This window comes from Oncorhynchus masou, chromosome 24 (genome assembly GCF_036934945.1).
Source record: "Oncorhynchus masou masou isolate Uvic2021 chromosome 24, UVic_Omas_1.1, whole genome shotgun sequence".
Taxonomy (NCBI): domain Eukaryota; kingdom Metazoa; phylum Chordata; class Actinopteri; order Salmoniformes; family Salmonidae; genus Oncorhynchus; species Oncorhynchus masou.
Genome location: NC_088235.1, coordinates 1,795,639 through 1,816,415, shown reverse-complemented (window position 1 = coordinate 1,816,415; position 20,777 = coordinate 1,795,639). Strand labels below are relative to the sequence as shown.

Sequence of the window (20,777 nt, the reverse complement as noted above, 5' to 3'; positions counted from 1 at the left end):
ACAGGATATCCTGACACTACTAGTCCATTTAGGCCTGTTATAATGGCTTTCTAGTCCATTTAGGCCTGTTATAATGGCTAGTCCATTTTAGGCCTGTTATAATTTCCATTTAGGCCTGTTATAATGGCCTATAGTCCATTTAGGCCTGTTATAATGGCCTAGTCCATTTTAGGCCTGTTATAATGGCCTAGTCCATTTAGGCTGCATAATGGCCCTAGTCCATTTAGGCCTGTTATAATGGCCTAGTCCCATTTAGGCCTGTTATAATGGCCTAGTCCATTTAGGCCTGTTATAATGGCCTAGTCCATTTAGGCCTGTTATAATGGCCTAGTCCATTTAGGCCTGTTATAATGGCCTAGTCCATTTAGGCCTGTTATAATGGCCTGGTCCATTTAGGCCTGTTATAATGGCTAGTCCATTTAGGCCTGTTATAATGGCCTAGTCCATTTAGGCCCCTGTTATAATGGCCTAGTCCATTTTAGGCCTGTTATAATGGCCTAGTCCATTTAGGCCTGTTATAATGGCCTAGTCATTTAGGCCCCTTGACCCATAATGGCTAGTCCATTTAGGCCTGTTATAATGGCCTAGTCATTTAGGCCTGTTATAATGGCCTAGTCCATTTAGGCCTGTTATAATGGCCTGGTCCATTTAGGCCTGTTATAATGGCCTAGTCCATTTAGGCCTGTTATAATGGCCTAGTCCATTTAGGCCTGTTATAATGGCCTGGTCCATTTAGGCCTGTTATAATGGCCTAGTCCATTTAGGCCTGTTATAATGGCCTAGTCCATTTAGGCCTGTTATAATGGCCTAGTCCATTTAGGCCTGTTATAATGGCCTGTCCATTTTAGGCTGTTATATTGGCCTAGTCCATTTAGGCCTGTTATAATGGCCTAGTCCATTTAGGCCTGTTATAATGGCCTGAGTCCATTTGACCTGTTATAATGGCCTAGTCCATTTAGGCCTGTTATAATGGCCTAGTCCATTTAGGCCTGTTATAATGGCCCATTTAGGCCTGTTATAATGGCCTAGTCATTTAGGCCTGTTATAATGGCCTAGTCCATTTAGGTTATAATGGCCTAGTCCATTTATAATAATGGCCTAGTCCATTTAGGCCTGTTATAATGGCCTAGTCCATTTAGGCCTGTTATAATGGCCTAGTCCATTTAGGCCTGTTATAATGGCCTAGTCCATTTAGGCCTGTTATAATGGCCTAGTCCATTTAGGCCTGTTATAATGGCCTAGTCCATTTAGGCCTGTTATAATGGCCTAGTCCATTTAGGCCTGTTATAATGGCCTAGTCCATTTAGGCCTGTTATAATGGCCTAGTCCATTTAGGCCTGTTATAATGGCCTAGTCCATTTAGGCCTGTTATAATGGCCTAGTCCATTTAGGCCTGTTATAATGGCCTAGTCCATTTAGGCCTGTTATAATGGCCTAGTCCATTTAGGCCTGTTATAATGGCCTAGTCCATTGAGGCCTGTTATAATGGCCTAGTCCATTTAGGCCTGTTATAATGGCCTAGTCCATTTAGGCCTGTTATAATGGCCTAGTCCATTTAGGCCTGTTATAATGGCCTAGTCCATTTAGGCCTGTTATAATGGCCTAGTCCATTTAGGCCTGTTATAATGGCCTAGTCCATTTAGGCCTGTTATAATGGCCTAGTCCATTTAGGCCTGTTATAATGGCCTAGTCCATTTAGGCCTGTTATAATGGCCTAGTCCATTTAGGCCTGTTATAATGGCCTAGTCCATTTAGGCCTGTTATAATGGCCTAGTCCATTTAGGCCTGTTATAATGGCCTAGTCCATTTAGGCCTGTTATAATGGCCTAGTCCATTTAGGCCTGTTATAATGGCCTAGTCCATTTAGGCCTGTTATAATGGCCCATTTAGGCCTGTTATAATGGCTAGTCCATTTAGGTTATAATGGCCTGCCATTTAGGCCTGTTATAATGGCCTAGTCCATTTAGGCCTGTTATAATGGCCTAGTCCATTTAGGCCTGTTATAATGGCCTAGTCCATTTAGGCCTGTTATAATGGCCTAGTCCATTTAGGCCTGTTATAATGGCTCAGTCCATTTAGGCCTGTTATAATGGCCTAGTCCATTTAGGCCTGTTATAATGGCCTAGTCCATTTAGGCCTGTTATAATGGCCTAGTCCATTTAGGCCTGTTATAATGGCCTAGTCCATTTAGGCCTGTTATAATGGCCTAGTCCATTTAGGCCTGTTATAATGGCCTAGTCCATTTAGGCCTGTTATAATGGCCTAGTCCATTTAGGCCTATAATGGCCTAGTCCATTTATGTTATAATGGCCTAGTCCATTTAGGCCTGTTATAATGGCCTAGTCCATTTAGGCCTGTTATAATGGCCTAGTCCATTTAGGCCTGTTATAATGGCCTAGTCCATTTAGGCCTGTTATAATGGCCTAGTCCATTTAGGCCTGTTATAATGGCCTAGTCCATTTAGGCCTGTTATATTTAGGCCTGTTATAATGTCCATTTAGGCCTGTTATAATGGCCTAGTCCATTTAGGCCTGTTATAATGGCCTAGTCCATTTAGGCCTGTTATAATGGCCTAGTCCATTTAGGCCTGTTATAATGGCCTAGTCCATTTAGGCCTGTTATAATGGCCTAGTCCATTTAGGCCTGTTATAATGGCCTAGTCCATTTAGGCCTGTTATAATGGCCTAGTCCATTTAGGCCTGTTATAATGGCCTAGTCCATTTAGGCCTGTTATAATGGCCTAGTCCATTTAGGCCTGTTATAATGGCCTAGTCCATTTAGGCCTGTTATAATGGCCTAGTCCATTTAGGCCTGTTATAATGGCCTAGTCCATTTAGGCCTGTTATAATGGCCTAGTCCATTTAGGCCTGTTATAATGGCCTAGTCCATTTAGGCCTGTTATAATGGCCTAGTCCATTTAGGCCTGTTATAATGGCCTAGTCCATTTAGGCCTGTTATAATGGCCTAGTCCATTTAGGCCTGTTATAATGGCCTAGTCCATTTAGGCCTGTTATAATGGCCTAGTCCATTTAGGCCTGTTATAATGGCCTAGTCCATTTAGGCCTGTTATAATGGCCTAGTCCATTTAGGCCTGTTATAATGGCCTAGTCCATTTAGGCCTGTTATAATGGCCTAGTCCATTTAGGCCTGTTATAATGGCCTAGTCCATTTAGGCCTGTTATAATGGCCTAGTCCATTTAGGCCTGTTATAATGGCCTAGTCCATTTAGGCCTGTTATAATGGCCTAGTCCATTTAGGCCTGTTATAATGGCCTAGTCCATTTAGGCCTGTTATAATGGCCTAGTCCATTTAGGCCTGTTATAATGGCCTAGTCCATTTAGGCCTGTTATAATGGCCTAGTCCATTTAGGCCTGTTATAATGGCCTAGTCCATTTAGGCCTGTTATAATGGCCTAGTCCATTTATAATGGCCTGTTATAATGGCCTAGTCCATTTAGGCCTGTTATAATGGCCTAGTCCATTTAGGCCTGTTATAATGGCCTAGTCCATTTAGGCCTGTTATAATGGCCTAGTCCATTTAGGCCTGTTATAATGGCCTAGTCCATTTAGGCCTGTTATAATGGCCTAGTCCATTTAGGCCTGTTATAATGGCCTAGTCCATTTAGGCCTGTTATAATGGCCTAGTCCATTTAGGCCTGTTATAATGGCCTAGTCCATTTAGGCCTGTTATAATGGCCTAGTCCATTTAGGCCTGTTATAATGGCCTAGTCCATTTAGGCCTGTTATAATGGCCTAGTCCATTTAGGCCTGTTATAATGGCCTAGTCCATTTAGGCCTGTTATAATGGCCTAGTCCATTTAGGCCTGTTATAATGGCCTAGTCCATTTAGGCCTGTTATAATGGCCCATTTAGGCCTCCATTTATCCATTAGGCCTTAATGGCCAGCCATTTAGGCCTTATAATGGCCTAGTCCATTTAGGCCTGTTATAATGGCCTAGTCCATTTAGGCCTGTTATAATGGCCTAGTCCATTTAGGCCTGTTATAATGGCCTAGTCCATTTAGGCCTGTTATAATGGCCTAGTCCATTTAGGCCTGTTATAATGGCCTAGTCCATTTAGGCCTGTTATAATGGCCTAGTCCATTTAATGGCCTAGTCCATTTAGGCCTGTTATAATGGCCTAGTCCATTTAGGCCTGTTATAATGGCCTAGTCCATTTAGGCCTGTTATAATGGCCTAGTCCATTTAGGGCCTGTTATAATGGCCTAGTCCATTTAGGCCTGTTATAATGGCCTAGTCCATTTAGGCCTGTTATAATGGCCTAGTCCATTTAGGCCTGTTATAATGGCCTAGTCCATTTAGGCCTGTTATAATGGCCTAGTCCATTTAGGCCTGTTATAATGGCCTAGTCCATTTAGGCCTGTTATAATGGCCTAGTCCATTTAGGCCTGTTATAATGGCCTAGTCCATTTAGGCCTGTTATAATGGCCTAGTCCATTTAGGCCTGTTATAATGGCCTAGTCCATTTAGGCCTGTTATAATGGCCTAGTCCATTTAGGCCTGTTATAATGGCCTAGTCCATTTAGGCCTGTTATAATGGCCTAGTCCATTTAGGCCTGTTATAATGGCCTAGTCCATTTAGGCCTGTTATAATGGCCTAGTCCATTTAGGCCTGTTATAATGGCCTAGTCCATTTAGGCCTGTTATAATGGCCTAGTCCATTTAGGCCTGTTATAATGGCCTAGTCCATTTAGGCCTGTTATAATGGCCTAGTCCATTTAGGCCTGTTATAATGGCCTAGTCCATTTAGGCCTGTTATAATGGCCTAGTCCATTTAGGCCTGTTATAATGGCCTAGTCCATTTAGGCCTGTTATAATGGCCTAGTCCATTTAGGCCTGTTATAATGGCCTAGTCCATTTAGGCCTGTTATAATGGCCTAGTCCATTTAGGCCTGTTATAATGGCCTAGTCCATTTAGGCCTGTTATAATGGCCTAGTCCATTTAGGCCTGTTATAATGGCCTAGTCCATTTAGGCCTGTTATAATGGCCTAGTCCATTTAGGCCTGTTATAATGGCCTAGTTAGGGCCTAATGTCCATTTAGGCCTGTTATAATGGCCTAGTCCATTTAGGCCTGTTATAATGGCCTAGTCCATTTAGGCCTGTTATAATGGCCTAGTCCATTTAGGCCTGTTATAATGGCCTAGTCCATTTAGGCCTGTTATAATGGCCTAGTCCATTTAGGCCTGTTATAATGGCCTAGTCCATTTAGGCCTGTTATAATGGCCTAGTCCATTTAGGCCTGTTATAATGGCCTAGTCCATTTAGGCCTGTTATAATGGCCTAGTCCATTTAGGCCTGTTATAATGGCCTAGTCCATTTAGGCCTGTTATAATGGCCTAGTCCATTTAGGCCTGTTATAATGGCCTAGTCCATTTAGGCCTGTTATAATGGCCTAGTCCATTTAGGCCTGTTATAATGGCCTAGTCCATTTAGGCCTGTTATAATGGCCTAGTCCATTTAGGCCTGTTATAATGGCCTAGTCCATTTAGGCCTGTTATAATGGCCTAGTCCATTTAGGCCTGTTATAATGGCCTAGTCCATTTAGGCCTGTTATAATGGCCTAGTCCATTTAGGCCTGTTATAATGGCCTAGTCCATTTAGGCCTGTTATAATGGCCTAGTCCATTTAGGCCTGTTATAATGCCTGTTATAATGGCCTAGTCCATTTAGGCCTGTTATAATGGCCTAGTCCATTTAGGCCTGTTATAATGGCCTAGTCCATTTAGGCCTGTTATAATGGACTAGTCCATTTAGGCCTGTTATAATGGCCTAGTCCATTTAGGCCTGTTATAATGGCCTAGTCCATTTAGGCCTGTTATAATGGCCTAGTCCATTTAGGCCTGTTATAATGGCCTAGTCCATTTAGGCCTGTTATAATGGCCTAGTCCATTTAGGCCTGTTATAATGGCCTAGTCCATTTAGGCCTGTTATAATGGCCTAGTCCATTTAGGCCTGTTATAATGGCCTAGTCCATTTAGGCCTGTTATAATGGCCTAGTCCATTTAGGCCTGTTATAATGGCCTAGTCCATTTAGGCCTGTTATAATTTAGGCCTGTTATAATGGCCTAGTCCATTTAGGCCTGTTATAATGGCCTGTTATAATGGCCTAGTCCATTTAGGCCTGTTATAATGGCCTAGTCCATTGAGGCCTGTTATAATGGCCTAGTCCATTTAGGCCTGTTATAATGGCCTAGTCCATTTTGGCCTGTTATAATGGCCTAGTCCATTGAGGCCTGTTATAATGGCCTAGTCCATTTAGGCCTGTTATAATGGCCTAGTCCATTTAGGCCTGTTATAATGGCCTAGTCCATTTAGGCCTGTTATAATGGCCTAGTCCATTTAGGCCTGTTATAATGGCCTAGTCCATTTAGGCCTGTTATAATGGCCTAGTCCATTTAGGCCATTTTATAATGGCCTAGTCCATTTAGGCCTGTTATAATGGCCTAGTCCATTTAGGCCTGTTATAATGGCCTAGTCCATTTAGGCCTGTTATAATGGCCTAGTCCATTTAGGCCTGTTATAATGGCCTAGTCCATTTAGGCCTGTTATAATGGCCTAGTCCATTTAGGCCTGTTATAATGGCCTAGTCCATTTAGGCCTGTTATAATGGCCTAGTCCATTTAGGCCTGTTATAATGGCCTAGTCCATTTAGGCCTGTTATAATGGCCTAGTCCATTTAGGCCTGTTATAATGGCCTAGTCCATTTAGGCCTGTTATAATGGCCTAGTCCATTTAGGCCTGTTATAATGGCCTAGTCCATTTAGGCCTGTTATAATGGCCTAGTCCATTTAGGCCTGTTATAATGGCCTAGTCCATTTAGGCCTGTTATAATGGCCTAGTCCATTTAGGCCTGTTATAATGGCCTAGTCCATTTAGGCCTGTTATAATGGCCTAGTCCATTTAGGCCTGTTATAATGGCCTAGTCCATTTAGGCCTGTTATAATGGCCTAGTCCATTTAGGCCTGTTATAATGGCCTAGTCCATTTAGGCCTGTTATAATGGCCTAGTCCATTTAGGCCTGTTATAATGGCCTAGTCCATTTAGGCCTGTTATAATGGCCTAGTCCATTTAGGCCTGTTATAATGGCCTAGTCCATTTAGGCCTGTTATAATGGCCTAGTCCATTTAGGCCTGTTATAATGGACTAGTCCATTTAGGCCTGTTATAATGGCCTAGTCCATTTAGGCCTGTTATAATGGCCTAGTCCATTTAGGCCTGTTATAATGGCCTAGTCCATTTAGGCCTGTTATAATGGCCTAGTCCATTTAGGCCTGTTATAATGGCCTAGTCCATTTAGGCCTGTTATAATGGCCTAGTCCATTTAGGCCTGTTATAATGGCCTAGTCCATTTAGGCCTGTTATAATGGCCTAGTCCATTTAGGCCTGTTATAATGGCCTAGTCCATTTAGGCCTGTTATAATGGCCTAGTCCATTTAGGCCTGTTATAATGGCCTAGTCCATTTAGGCCTGTTATAATGGCCTAGTCCATTTAGGCCTGTTATAATGGCCTAGTCCATTTAGGCCTGTTATAATGGCCTAGTCCATTTAGGCCTGTTATAATGGCCTAGTCCATTTAGGCCTGTTATAATGGCCTAGTCCATTTAGGCCTGTTATAATGGCCTAGTCCATTTAGGCCTGTTATAATGGCCTAGTCCATTTAGGCCTGTTATAATGGCCTAGTCCATTTAGGCCTGTTATAATGGCCTAGTCCATTTAGGCCTGTTATAATGGCCTAGTCCATTTAGGCCTGTTATAATGGCCTAGTCCATTTAGGCCTGTTATAATGGCCTAGTCCATTTAGGCCTGTTATAATGGCCTAGTCCATTTAGGCCTGTTATAATGGCCTAGTCCATTTAGGCCTGTTATAATGGCCTGTTATAATGGCCTAGTCCATTTAGGCCTGTTATAATGGCCTAGTCCATTTAGGCCTGTTATAATGGCCTAGTCCATTTAGGCCTGTTATAATGGCCTAGTCCATTTAGGCCTGTTATAATGGCCTAGTCCATTTAGGCCTGTTATAATGGCCTAGTCCATTTAGGCCTGTTATAATGGCCTAGTCCATTTAGGCCTGTTATAATGGCCTAGTCCATTTAGGCCTGTTATAATGGCCTAGTCCATTTAGGCCTGTTATAATGGCCTAGTCCATTTAGGCCTGTTATAATGGCCTAGTCCATTTAGGCCTGTTATAATGGCCTAGTCCATTTAGGCCTGTTATAATGGCCTAGTCCATTTAGGCCTGTTATAATGGCCTAGTCCATTTAGGCCTGTTATAATGGCCTAGTCCATTTAGGCCTGTTATAATGGCCTAGTCCATTTAGGCCTGTTATAATGGCCTAGTCCATTTAGGCCTGTTATAATGGCCTAGTCCATTTAGGCCTGTTATAATGGCCTAGTCCATTTAGGCCTAGTCCATTTAGGCCTAATGGCCTAGTCCATTTAGGCCTGTTATAATGGCCTAGTCCATTTAGGCCTGTTATAATGGCCTAGTCCATTTAGGCCTGTTATAATGGCCTAGTCCATTTAGGCCACCTTTCTCATACATGCTTGGGTCATCAGATGGCTGGGTTTATGTATACATGTATATATATATATATCTGCTGATGTAAAGAAAGGGCTTTATAAATACATTTTGATTGGTCAAATCAATCTGGCAAGTTGGTAGTTACTAAATGTATTGAATAAGACTCGGGGCAGGCACATTCCCTTTTACCCAGATTTTAGCAGAGGTGCAGAGAAGCATATTCTGTTACTTTACAAAAAGTTTATTTTCTAGCTTCAATGGCACATTCTACATGTAATACACTTGCTATGTAATGTGGAATATTTAGACTCCGTTGAATAGCGAACACTTGAATGAGAGCTGCCCAGCTCTACGTATTTGATTGGTTTCTGACCCACTGACTCCGCCCCCGGTTAGACTGAATAAAGCAGCCCAAGAGTTAACACACTGATTTAAACACACTGAGGAAGATGAACACGGGGATGGTTTCTGTTAACGCACCCCATCAACACATGTCCACCCACTCAGACTGGAAAAAAACACTGTTCAGGCCAGCAGATACGTCTACGCTTGAGAGAATAACGGACCCAACTGGCCATCAGGGCTAGCTAGGAGCATCAACCACAGGACGCGTTAGAGAACAACGGACCCAACTGGCCATCAGGGCTAGCTAGGAGCATCAACCACAGGACGCTTTAGAGAGCAACGGACCCAACTGGCCATCAGGGCTAGCTAGGAGCATCAACCACAGGGCGCTTTAGAGAGCAACGGACCCAACTGGCCATCAGGGCTAGCTAGGAGCATCAACCACAGGACGCTTTAGAAAGCAACGGACCCAACTGGCCATCGGGGCTAGCTAGGAGCATCAACCACAGGACGCGTTAGAGAACAACGGACCCAACTGGCCATCAGGGCTAGCTAGGAGCATCAACCACAGGACGCTTGAAAGAACAACGGACCCAACTGGCCATCAGGGCTAGCTAGGAGCATCAACCACAGGACGCTTGAAAGAACAACGGACCCAACTGGCCATCAGGGCTAGCTAGGAGCATCAACCACAGGACGCTTGAAAGAACAACGGACCCAACTGGCCATCAGGGCTAGCTAGGAGCATCAACCACAGGACGCTTGAGAGAACAACGGACCCAACTGGCCATCGGGGCTAGCTAGGAGCATCAACCACAGGACGCTTGAGAGAACAACGGACCCAACTGGCCATCGGGGATAGCTAGGAGCTTCAACCACAGGACGCTTTAGAGAACAACGGACCCAACTGGCCATCAGGGCTAGCTAGGAGCATCAACCACAGGGCGCTTTAGAGAACAACGGACCCAACTGGCCATCAGGGCTAGCTAGGAGCATCAACCACAGGACGCTTTAGAGAACAACGGACCCAACTGGCCATCAGGGCTAGCTAGGAGCATCAACCACAGGGCGCTTTAGAGAGCAACGGACCCAACTGGCCATCAGGGCTAGCTAGGAGCATCAACCACAGGACGCTTGAAAGAACAACGGACCCAACTGGCCATCAGGGCTAGCTAGGAGCATCAACCACAGGACGCTTGAGAGAACAACGGACCCAACTGGCCATCGGGGCTAGCTAGGAGCATCAACCACAGGACGCTTGAGAGAACAACGGACCCAACTGGCCATCGGGGCTAGCTAGGAGCATCAACCACAGGACGCTTGAGAGAACAATGGACCCAACTGGCCATCGGGGCTAGCTAGGAGCTTCAACCACAGGACGCTTTAGAGAACAACGGACCCAACTGGCCATCAGGGCTAGCTAGGAGCATCAACCACAGGGCGCTTGAGAGAACAACGGACCCAACTGGCCATCAGGGCTAGCTAGGAGCATCAACCACAGGGCGCTTTAGAGAACAACGGACCCAACTGGCCATCAGGGCTAGCTAGGAGCATCAACCACAGGACGCTTTAGCGGGAAGCCGGGGTCCGGGGGCAGTCTACCTATCGTTGATACCTGGAGGTGGTCTACCTGTCGTTGATACCTGGAGGTGGTCTACCTGTCGTTGATACCTGGAGGTGGTCTACCTGTCGTTGATACCTGGAGGTGGTCTACCTGTCGTTGACACCTGGAGGTGGTCTACCTGTCGTTGACACCTGGAGGTGGTCTACCTGTCGTTGACACCTGGAGGTGGTCTACCTGTCGTTGACACCTGGAGGTGGTCTACCTGTCGTCTTGAGAAGAGCAGCTCTCTTCCAGGTACGGCGACAGTGGCGGAAAAACATCTGGGCCAGGGTGACCTCTTCCTCAGTGAAGTGACCTCTTCCTCTGTGAAGTGACCTCTTCCACTCCCTCAGTGAAGTGACCTCTTCCTCTCCCTCAGTGAAGTGACCTCTCCCTCCGTGAAGTGACCTCTCCCTCCGTGAAGTGACCTCTCCCTCAGTGAAGTGACCTCTTCCTCTCCCTCAGTGAAGTGACCTCTTCCTCTATGAAGTGACCTCTTCCTCTGTGAAGTGACCTCTCCCTCAGTGAAGTGACCTCTTCCTCAGTGAAGTGACCTCTCCCTCAGTGAAGTGACCTCTCCCTCTGTGAAGTGACCTCTCCCTCCGTGAAGTGACCTCTTCCTCAGTGAAGTGACCTCTCCCTCCGTGAAGTGACCTCTCCCTCAGTGAAGTGATCTCTCCCTCAGTGAAGTGACCTCTCCCTCTGTGAAGTGACCTCTCCCTCCGTGAAGTGACCTCTTCCTCAGTGAAGTGATCTCTCCCTCAGTGAAGTAATCTCTTGCTCAGTGAAGTGACCTCTTCCTCTTGCTCGGGGAATAGCAGGGTATACTGACCTCTTCCTCTCCCTCAGTGAAGTGACCTCTTCCTCTGTGAAGTGACCTCTTCCTCTGTGAAGTGACCTCTTCCTCTGTGAAGTGACCTCTCCCTCAGTGAAGTGACCTCTCCCTCAGTGAAGTGACCTCTCCCTCAGTGAAGTGACCTCTCCCTCCGTGAAGTGACCTCTTCCTCAGTGAAGTGATCTCTTCCTCAGTGAAGTGACCTCTCCCTCCGTGAAGTGACCTCTTCCTCAGTGAAGTGATCTCTTCCTCAGTGAAGTGACCTCTTCCTCTGTGAAGTGACCTCTCCCTCAGTGAAGTGACCTCTCCCTCAGTGAAGTGACCTCTCCCTCAGTGAAGTGACCTCTCCCTCTGTGAAGTGACCTCTTCCTCTGTGAAGTGACCTCTTCCTCTGTGAAGTGACCTCTCCCTCAGTGAAGTGACCTCTCCCTCCGTGAAGTGACCTCTCCCTCTGTGAAGTGACCTCTTCCTCTGTGAAGTGACCTCTTCCTCTGTGAAGTGACCTCTCCCTCCGTGAAGTGACCTCTCCCTCCGTGAAGTGACCTCTCCCTCTGTGAAGTGACCTCTCCCTCCGTGAAGTGACCTCTCCCTCTGTGAAGTGACCTCTCCCTCCGTGAAGTGACCTCTCCCTCTGTGAAGTGACCTCTCCCTCCGTGAAGTGACCTCTTCCTCAGTGAAGTGATCTCTTCCTCAGTGAAGTGACCTCTTCCTCAGTGAAGTGATCTCTCCCTCAGTGAAGTAATCTCTCCCTCAGTGAAGTAATCTCTCCCTCAGTGAAGTAATCTCTCCCTCAGTGAAGTAATCTCTTCCTCAGTGAAGTGACCTCTTCCTCAGTGAAGTGACCTCTTCCTCAGTGAAGTGACCTCTCCCTCAGTGAAGTGATCTCTCCCTCAGTGAAGTAATCTCTTGCTCAGTGAAGTGACCTCTTCCTCAGTGAAGTGATCTCTTGCTCAGTGAAGTGACCTCTTCCTCAGTGAAGTGACCTCTTCCTCAGTGAAATTATTGGTGCCCTTTAGTAGTGGTTTCTTTGCAGCAATTGCAGCAATTCAACCATGAAGGCCTGATTCACGCAGTCTCCTCTGAACAGTTGATGTTGAGATGTGTCTGTTACTTGAACTCTGTGAAGCATTCATTTGGGCTGCAATTTCTGAGGCTGGTAACTCTATAATGAACTTATCCTCTGCAGCAGAGGTAACTCTGGGTCTTCCTTTCCTGTGGCGGTCCTCAAGAGAGCCAGTTTCATCATAGTGCTTGATGGTTTTTGCGACTGCTCTAGAAGAAGCTTTCAAAGTTCTTGAAATTTTCCGTATTGACTAACCTTCATGTCTTAAAGTAATGATGGACTGTCGTTTCTCTTTGCTTACTTGAGCTGTTCTTGCCATAATATGGACTTGGTCTTTTACCAAATAGGGCTGTCTTCTGTATAACACCCCCACTTTGTCACAACACAAGTGATTGGCTCAAATGCATTAAGAAAGAAATCAATTCCTGATATTTTGATTTGTTTAACACTTTTTTGGTTACTACGTGATTCCATAAGTGTTATTTCATAGTTTTGATGTAGATTTATATCCAGAGTCGCGGCAGGGTAGCCTCGTGGTTAGAGCGTTGGACTAGTAACCGAAAGGTTGCAAGTTCGAATCCCCGAGCTGACAAGGTACAAATCTGTCGTTCTGCCCCTGAACAGGCAGTTAATCCACTGTTCCTAATTAAGATTTTTTTTTAAATGCATCAATGGCCAAAAACCAGATGTACATAAGTCAAGAGAGCTTCTGATTTGAATAGTATAATTGATGAGGGGCTGTGGTCGGACCTATGACAAGATAGTGTGTCAGCGACCATCCACTCTAGATACAGACTTTATAAGAACCGACGTTGGAGATGAGAAGCAGGTACGGAGAGTTGAACATTTAATTTACACAGACATGGAACAGGACAGGAACAGAACCGGGAAACAACGACAAACGAACATTAATGCAGAAGCGCGGAATAGAACTGAGGAACAGACAGATATAGGGGAGGTAATAACACGAGTGATTGAGTCCAGGTGAGTGTAATGAATCGCTGATGTGCGTAACGAGGGAAGCAGGTGTGCGTAATGCAGGGCAGCCCGGCGCCCTCGAGCTCCAGGGAGGGATATCCCAAATGGGTTTTTCATGTGGAACAACAGAAGGTAGTATTTTTGAGTTCTACTTGGCAGTGTACCAAATGACAAGCCTTCTGGCGTGATGTTTGTAACTCCCTGGCCTTCATTACGGAGGTCCCGTTCCCACTTGTCCCTGAAATATGCATTCTGGATAACTTCACAAAATGTGAATTTGAGGAATTACTTCAACATCAAACGTACAGAATATCGCCCCATTTCCCACTGCAAGAAAACGTGTTGCATTGACATAGAAATCAGATTCCCCTTCAACCAATTACCAAGACGTCTCTCTGAGATGAATAAGTGTATTCCTATGGAGAAGATGACCTATGATTTAAGAAATAAATTAAACTACTTTGTTAATAAATATGTCACCTCTTCCTGGACTATAAGGTAGCATTTCCATTGAGGTTGTTGGATGTCTGCTTGTAGATTGATGTAGGTATTGTCTCTCTAATATACTGTTTGTATTGCTTTGTGTCTCTGTTGGTCTCTCTTGTCATTTGTCTTATTTAGTCATTATTAGTATTATTAGTATTCTAATTGTATTTATTTATTTTGTCATAAGTCATTGTTTTAATTTATTTTTTATTCTGGCGGCAGGGGAGGGTGGAGAAACCTTTTTGTTGTAGTACTTACTTTAGCTGTATTGTACTGTACTGTTGTTGAATAATTAAAAATATATATATAAGAAATAAAAAGGAAAGAAATTCCACAAATGGACTTTTAACAAGGCACACCTGTTATTTGAAATGCATTCCAGGTGACTACCTCATGAAGCTGGTTGAGATAATGCCAAGAGTGTGCAAAGCTGTCATCAAGGCAAAGGGTCGATACTTTGAAGATTTACTAATCTCAAATATATGTTGATTTGTTTCACACTTTTTTGGTTATTTCATAGTTTTGATGTCTTCACTATTATTATACAATGTAGAAAATAGTAAAAAATAAAGAAAAACCCTTGAATAAGTAGGTGTGTCCAAACTTTTGACTAGTACTGTATATACAGGATGTAAAGCGTTATTTATAGAGCATTTATATAGAGGATGTAAATTCTAATGTTATTTATAGAGCATTTATATAGAGGATGTAAATTCTAATGTTATTTATAGAGCATTTATATACAGGATGTAAATTCTAATGTTATTTATAGAGCATTTATATACAGGATGTAAATTCTAATGTTATTTATAGAGCATTTCTATAGAGGATGTAAATTGTTATTTATAGAGCATTTATATAGAGGATGTCAATTCTAATGTTATTTATAGAGCATTTATATAGAGGATGTAAATTGTTATTTATAGAGCATTTCTATAGAGGATGTAAATTGTTATTTATATGCATGATGTTTATATAATGACCAGGTGATGAGGGAATTATGTAATAGAGTTCACCAACCTGAAACATTCCTTTTGTCCTAGTTGGTTTTTTGAAGTTGGGAAATTTGACCAAGTGAATCAAATTGAATACTATCCCATTGTACCTATACTTTAAATAAGAGGATCTTTCCCTGTCGGTGAAGAAGACAGAAACAGACCAAGAACCTTTGTCTCAGTTCCAAATGACATGCTATCCCCTTTATAGTGCACTACATTTGGCCAGGTAGGGCACTATGGGAGGGCTGGTCTAAAGTAGTGCACTATATAGGGAATAGAGTGCTATTTGGGACGTGTCTGGCTTCCTTTCCATGCCCCCTGCGATATGTTATGTGTTAATAACGAGCTGGCATCAAAGATCAGTGGTTGGCCCAACCTGTTTACACATTAAACCCATTCTAAATCAGTGGTTGGCCCAACCTGTTTACACATTAAACCCATTCTAAATCAGCGGTTGGCCCAACCTGTTTACACATTAAACCCATTCTAAATCAGCGGTTGGCCCAACCTGTTTACACATTAAACCCATTCTAAATCAGCGGTTGGCCCAACCTGTTTACACATTAAACCCATTCTAAATCAGTGGTTGGCCCAACCTGTTTACACATTAAACCCATTCTAAATCAGTGGTTGGCCCAACCTGTTTACACATTAAACCCATTCTAAATCAGTGGTTGGCCCAACCTGTTTTCACATTAAACCCATTCTAAATCAGTGGTTGGCCCAACCTGTTTACACATTAAACCCATTCTAAATCAGTGGTTGGCCCAACCTGTTTACACATTAAACCCATTCTAAATCAGTGGTTGGCCCAACCTGTTTACACATTAAACCCATTCTAAATCAGTGGTTGGCCCAACCTGTTTACACATTAAACCCATTCTAAATCAGCGGTTGGCCCAACCTGTTTACACATTAAACCCATTCTAAATCAGCGGTTGGCCCAACCTGTTTACACATTAAACCCATTCTAAATCAGCGTTTACACATTAAACCCATTCTAAATCAGTTTGGCCCAACCTGTTTACACATTAAACCCATTCTAAATCAGTGGTTGGCCCAACCTGTTTACACATTAAACCCATTCTAAATCAGTGGTTGGCCCAACCTGTTTACACATTAAACCCATTCTAAATCAGTGGTTGGCCCAACCTGTTTACACATTAAACCCATTCTAAATCAGCGGTTGGCCCAACCTGTTTACACATTAAACCCATTCTAAATCAGCGGTTGGCCCAACCTGTTTACACATTAAACCCATTCTAAATCAGCGGTTGGCCCAACCTGTTTACACATTAAACCCATTCTAAATCAGTGGTTGGCCCAACCTGTTTACACATTAAACCCATTCTAAATCAGTGGTTGGCCCAACCTGTTTACACATTAAACCCATTCTAAATCAGTGGTTGGCCCAACCTGTTTACACATTAAACCCATTCTAAATCAGTGGTTGGCCCAACCTGTTTACACATTAAACCCATTCTAAATCAGTGGTTGGCCCAACCTGTTTACACATTAAACCCATTCTAAATCAGTGGTTGGCCCAACCTGTTTACACATTAAACCCATTCTAAATCAGCGTTTACACATTAAACCCATTCTAAATCAGTTGGCCCAACCTGTTTACACATTAAACCCATTCTAAATCAGCGGTTGGCCCAACCTGTTTACACATTAAACCCATTCTAAATCAGCGGTTGGCCCAACCTGTTTACACATTAAACCCATTCTAAATCAGTGGTTGGCCCAACCTGTTTACACATTAAACCCATTCTAAATCAGTGGTTGGCCCAACCTGTTTACATTAAACCCATTCTAAATCAGTGGTTGGCCCAACCTGTTTACACATTAAACCCATTCTAAATCAGTGGTTGGCCCAACCTGTTTACACATTAAACCCATTCTAAATCAGTGGTTGGCCCAACCTGTTTACACATTAAACCCATTCTAAATCAGTGGTTGGCCCAACCTGTTTACACATTAAACCCATTCTAAATCAGTGGTTGGCCCAACCTGTTTACACATTAAACCCATTCTAAATCAGTGGTTGGTCCCCTGTTTACACATGGTTGGCAGTGGTTGGTCCAACCTGTTTACACATTAAACCCATTCTAAATCAGTGGTTGGCCCAACCTGTTTACATTAAACCCATTCTAAATCAGTGGTTGGCCCAACCTGTTTACACATTAAACCCATTCTAAATCAGTGGTTGGCCCAACCTGTTTACACATTAAACCCATTCTAAATCAGTGGTTGGCCCAACCTGTTTACACATTAAACCCATTCTAAATCAGTGGTTGGCCCTGTTTAGTTTAATAAATGGCCCATTGTTTCCCATTCAACTAAAAAAACAACACAGGATGGGTATAACTCCACCTACCGAGCCTCCCTCCCTTAAACAAGCCCAGAGACATTAGACCTGACAGGGGGAATGGCTGTACCTCCAGCCGCTGGGTCGGTGGAGGGACTGACCTCTGGGTGAACCGCTGAGCGGTGCCTCTCCTGACTCCCCACACCCCCACCCTCTCCTGTTGTGACAGCACCTCCAACTGCACATACCTCATGCAAACCTACAAATCAAATCTCCTCCCTCTATAATTGGACAGAGGACCCCTTTACGCAGCACATGAGAGAGACACATCGAGGTTTTAATGGAAGATGTGTGGTCATTAAAAAAGAAACTGTGAATGAACGATGCTAAAAAAAGTTTGATCTGTCTTAAATTATCCTAGTAGGTTACATAGGCTACTAGTTATAATATATTACATATATTACATTATCCTAGTGGGTTACATAGGCTACTAGTTATAATATATTACATATATTACATTATCCTAGTAGGTTACATAGGCTACTAGTGATAATATATTACATATATTACATTATCCTAGTAGGTTACATAGGCTACTAGTGATAATATATTACATATATTACATTATCCTAGTGGGTTACATAGGCTACTAGTGATAATATATTACATATATTACATTATCCTAGTAGGTTACATAGGCTACTAGTGATAATATATTACATATATTACATTATCCTAGTAGGTTACATAGGCTACTAGTGATAATATATTACATATATTACATTATCCTAGTGGGTTACATAGGCTACTGGTGATAATATATTACATATATTACATTATCCTAGTGGGTTACATAGGCTACTGGTGATAATATATTACATATATTACATTATCCTAGTAGGTTACATAGGCTACTAGTGATAATATATTACATTATCCTAGTAGGTTACAGGCTGCTAGTGATAATATATTACATTATCCTAGTAGGTTACACAGGCTACTAGTGATAATATATTACATTATCCTAGTAGGTTACACAGGCTACTAGTGATAATATATTACATTATCCTAGTAGGTTACACAGGCTACTAGTGATAATATATTACATTATCCTAGTAGGTTACACAGGCTACTAGTGATAATATATTACATTATCCTAGTAGGTTACATAGGCTACTAGTGATAATATATTACATTATCCTAGTAGGTTACATAGGCTACTAGTGATAATATATTACATTATCCTAGTAGGTTACATAGGCTACTAGTGATAATATATTACATTATCCTAGTAGGTTACAGGCTACTAGTGATAATATATTACATTATCCTAGTAGGTTACATAGGCTACTAGTGATAATATATTACATTATCCTAGTAGGTTACAGGCTACTAGTGATAATATATTACATTATCCTAGTGGGTTACATAGGCTACTAGTGATAATATATTACATTATCCTAGTAGGTTACATAGGCTACTAGTGATAATATATTACATTATGCTAGTAGGTTACATAGGCTACTAGTGATAATATATTACATTATCCTAGTAGGTTACATAGGCTACTAGTGATAATATATTACATTATCCTAGTTGGTTACATAGGCTACTAGTGAAAATATATTACATTATCCTAGTAGGTTACAGGCTACTAGTGATAACATATTACATTATCCTAGTAGGTTACAGGCTACTAGTGATAATATATTACATTATCCTAGTGGGTTACACAGGCTACTAGTGATAATATATTACATTATCCTAGTGGGTTACACAGGCTACTAGTGATAATATATTACATTATCCTAGTGGGTTACACAGGCTACTAGTGATAATATATTACATTATCCTAGTAGGTTACAGGATACTAGTGATAATATCTTACATTATCCTAGTAGGTTACATAGGCTACTAGTGATAATATATTACATTATCCTAGTAGGTTACATAGGCTATTAGTGATATATATTACATTATCCTAGTGGGTTACAGGCTACTAGTGGTAACATATTACATTATCCTAGTAGGTTACAGGCTACTAGTGATAATATATTACATTATCCTAGTGGGTTACATAGGCTACTAGTGATAATATATTACATTATCCTAGTAGGTTACAGGCTACTAGTGATAAAATATTACATTATCCTAGTAGGTTACAGGCTACTAGTGATAATATATTACATTATCCTAGTAGGTTACATAGGCTACTAGTGATAATATATTACATTATCCTAGTAGGTTACAGGCTACTAGTGATAATACATTACATTATCCTAGTAGGTCACATAGGCTACTGGTGATAATATATTACATTATCCTAGTAGGTTACAGGCTACTGGTGATAATATTAAGCAGAAGGATCCAATTAAAATGTTTTTATTCCAACACGTGGGAAGCCATTTTATCTCTTGACCCAATTAGACTGTTACCGCTTTATTTGATTTGTGTGATTGACCGACAGCGGGAGATAATAACTGTTCCTCTGTAATTGCTGCTTGGTGTTCGTTCATCCCCGGTCCCGGTCCCGGTCCCCTATCTCGTTATTTGATGGACAGTGAACTTGGCGAGGTTGGTGCGCGGGAGTTCACCGAGATGTCAGGGTCGGTGGTGTAGGGCACTGGCAGGTCAGCGTCAGCGCTTGGGAATGAGGAGAGATCCCCCTCCCGGCGTTGCAGAGCCTCTCCGGCCTCCAGCTAATCGCTGACGATGCGCCCCCCGACACAGACCTCATCTCTCTCAATCTCTTTCTCTGTTTCTCTCTCACACGCAGACAGAGAGGCGCGCGCGTAATAGCTATGCATTTTGTGGGACGGGGAAGCTCGAAAAACATCAGCGGTGGCCATTTAAGTCAATGTCCTGGTCTATCTAAAGGAAACATATGATTCGTCACGGGTCAGATGGGGGTTTTATAGGCTATTAAAAAGGCATGTATTAAAGACCACCTGGATATAAGAGTTCACTGATGTGTCCGTATGGACTGAATATACAGTGAGTGATGTACTCTTGAACTTCAGCTGACACCAGTGAGGACTAGAGTAAGGACATCATATCACTGAACTATTTCACACAATGTTCTTATTCACGGGGGGGGAATAACCTATATGCCCTCAAACGTGCAGTAAGGTAATGTCATAATACACGTCCTTCGGAGTCTTGGATAGGCTCTGTGGTTGAATTCTTAATCAATAAATGTGCATTTAAACGCCTGAGAGTATCCGGATATTTATGGGCTATTTCTCCTCAAGCTATTAGCATGGATTACTCCATACATAGTGAGGAGGTGAACTGCAGGGCAACGCTTCAGCACGTCGGTGCGACCCGACAGAGAGAGAGAATGGGGGGACGGAAATCTAGAACGTGTCGCTGTAAAATGTGGAGCCACGCCGTCTCCTGCTTGACTGGCTGAGTCCCTGTCCGCTCCAGGTTATAGCTGTCATAAACAAAGTGGTTCCAAATACACTGGGTTGGTCCAGCGGTGTTTACATGTTTAGCCTCCCAGTAACCCTGTTAACACACAGACACATTTTGTTTTATTTCCCACCAACTGACCCAAGTTTGAACCCACAGCAAGCAAGATATCATTTTTTATAACGGAGGCCCTTCCACAGATAC

The 20,777-nt window shown here is 42.9% G+C and overlaps 1 protein-coding gene across 1 annotated transcript in view; it reads right to left on the bottom strand.

The window, feature by feature from the left end:
* LOC135513359 (ryanodine receptor 2-like) overlaps positions 1 to 17,412 on the bottom strand; it is a 382,179-nt gene extending 364,767 nt beyond the window's left edge. Inside the window, 1 exon segment of the mRNA XM_064936287.1 lies at positions 17,290 to 17,412. Within this exon segment, the coding sequence (XP_064792359.1) occupies positions 17,290 to 17,412 (123 nt within the window).
* Between the last annotated feature and the right edge of the window lie 3,365 nt (positions 17,413 to 20,777).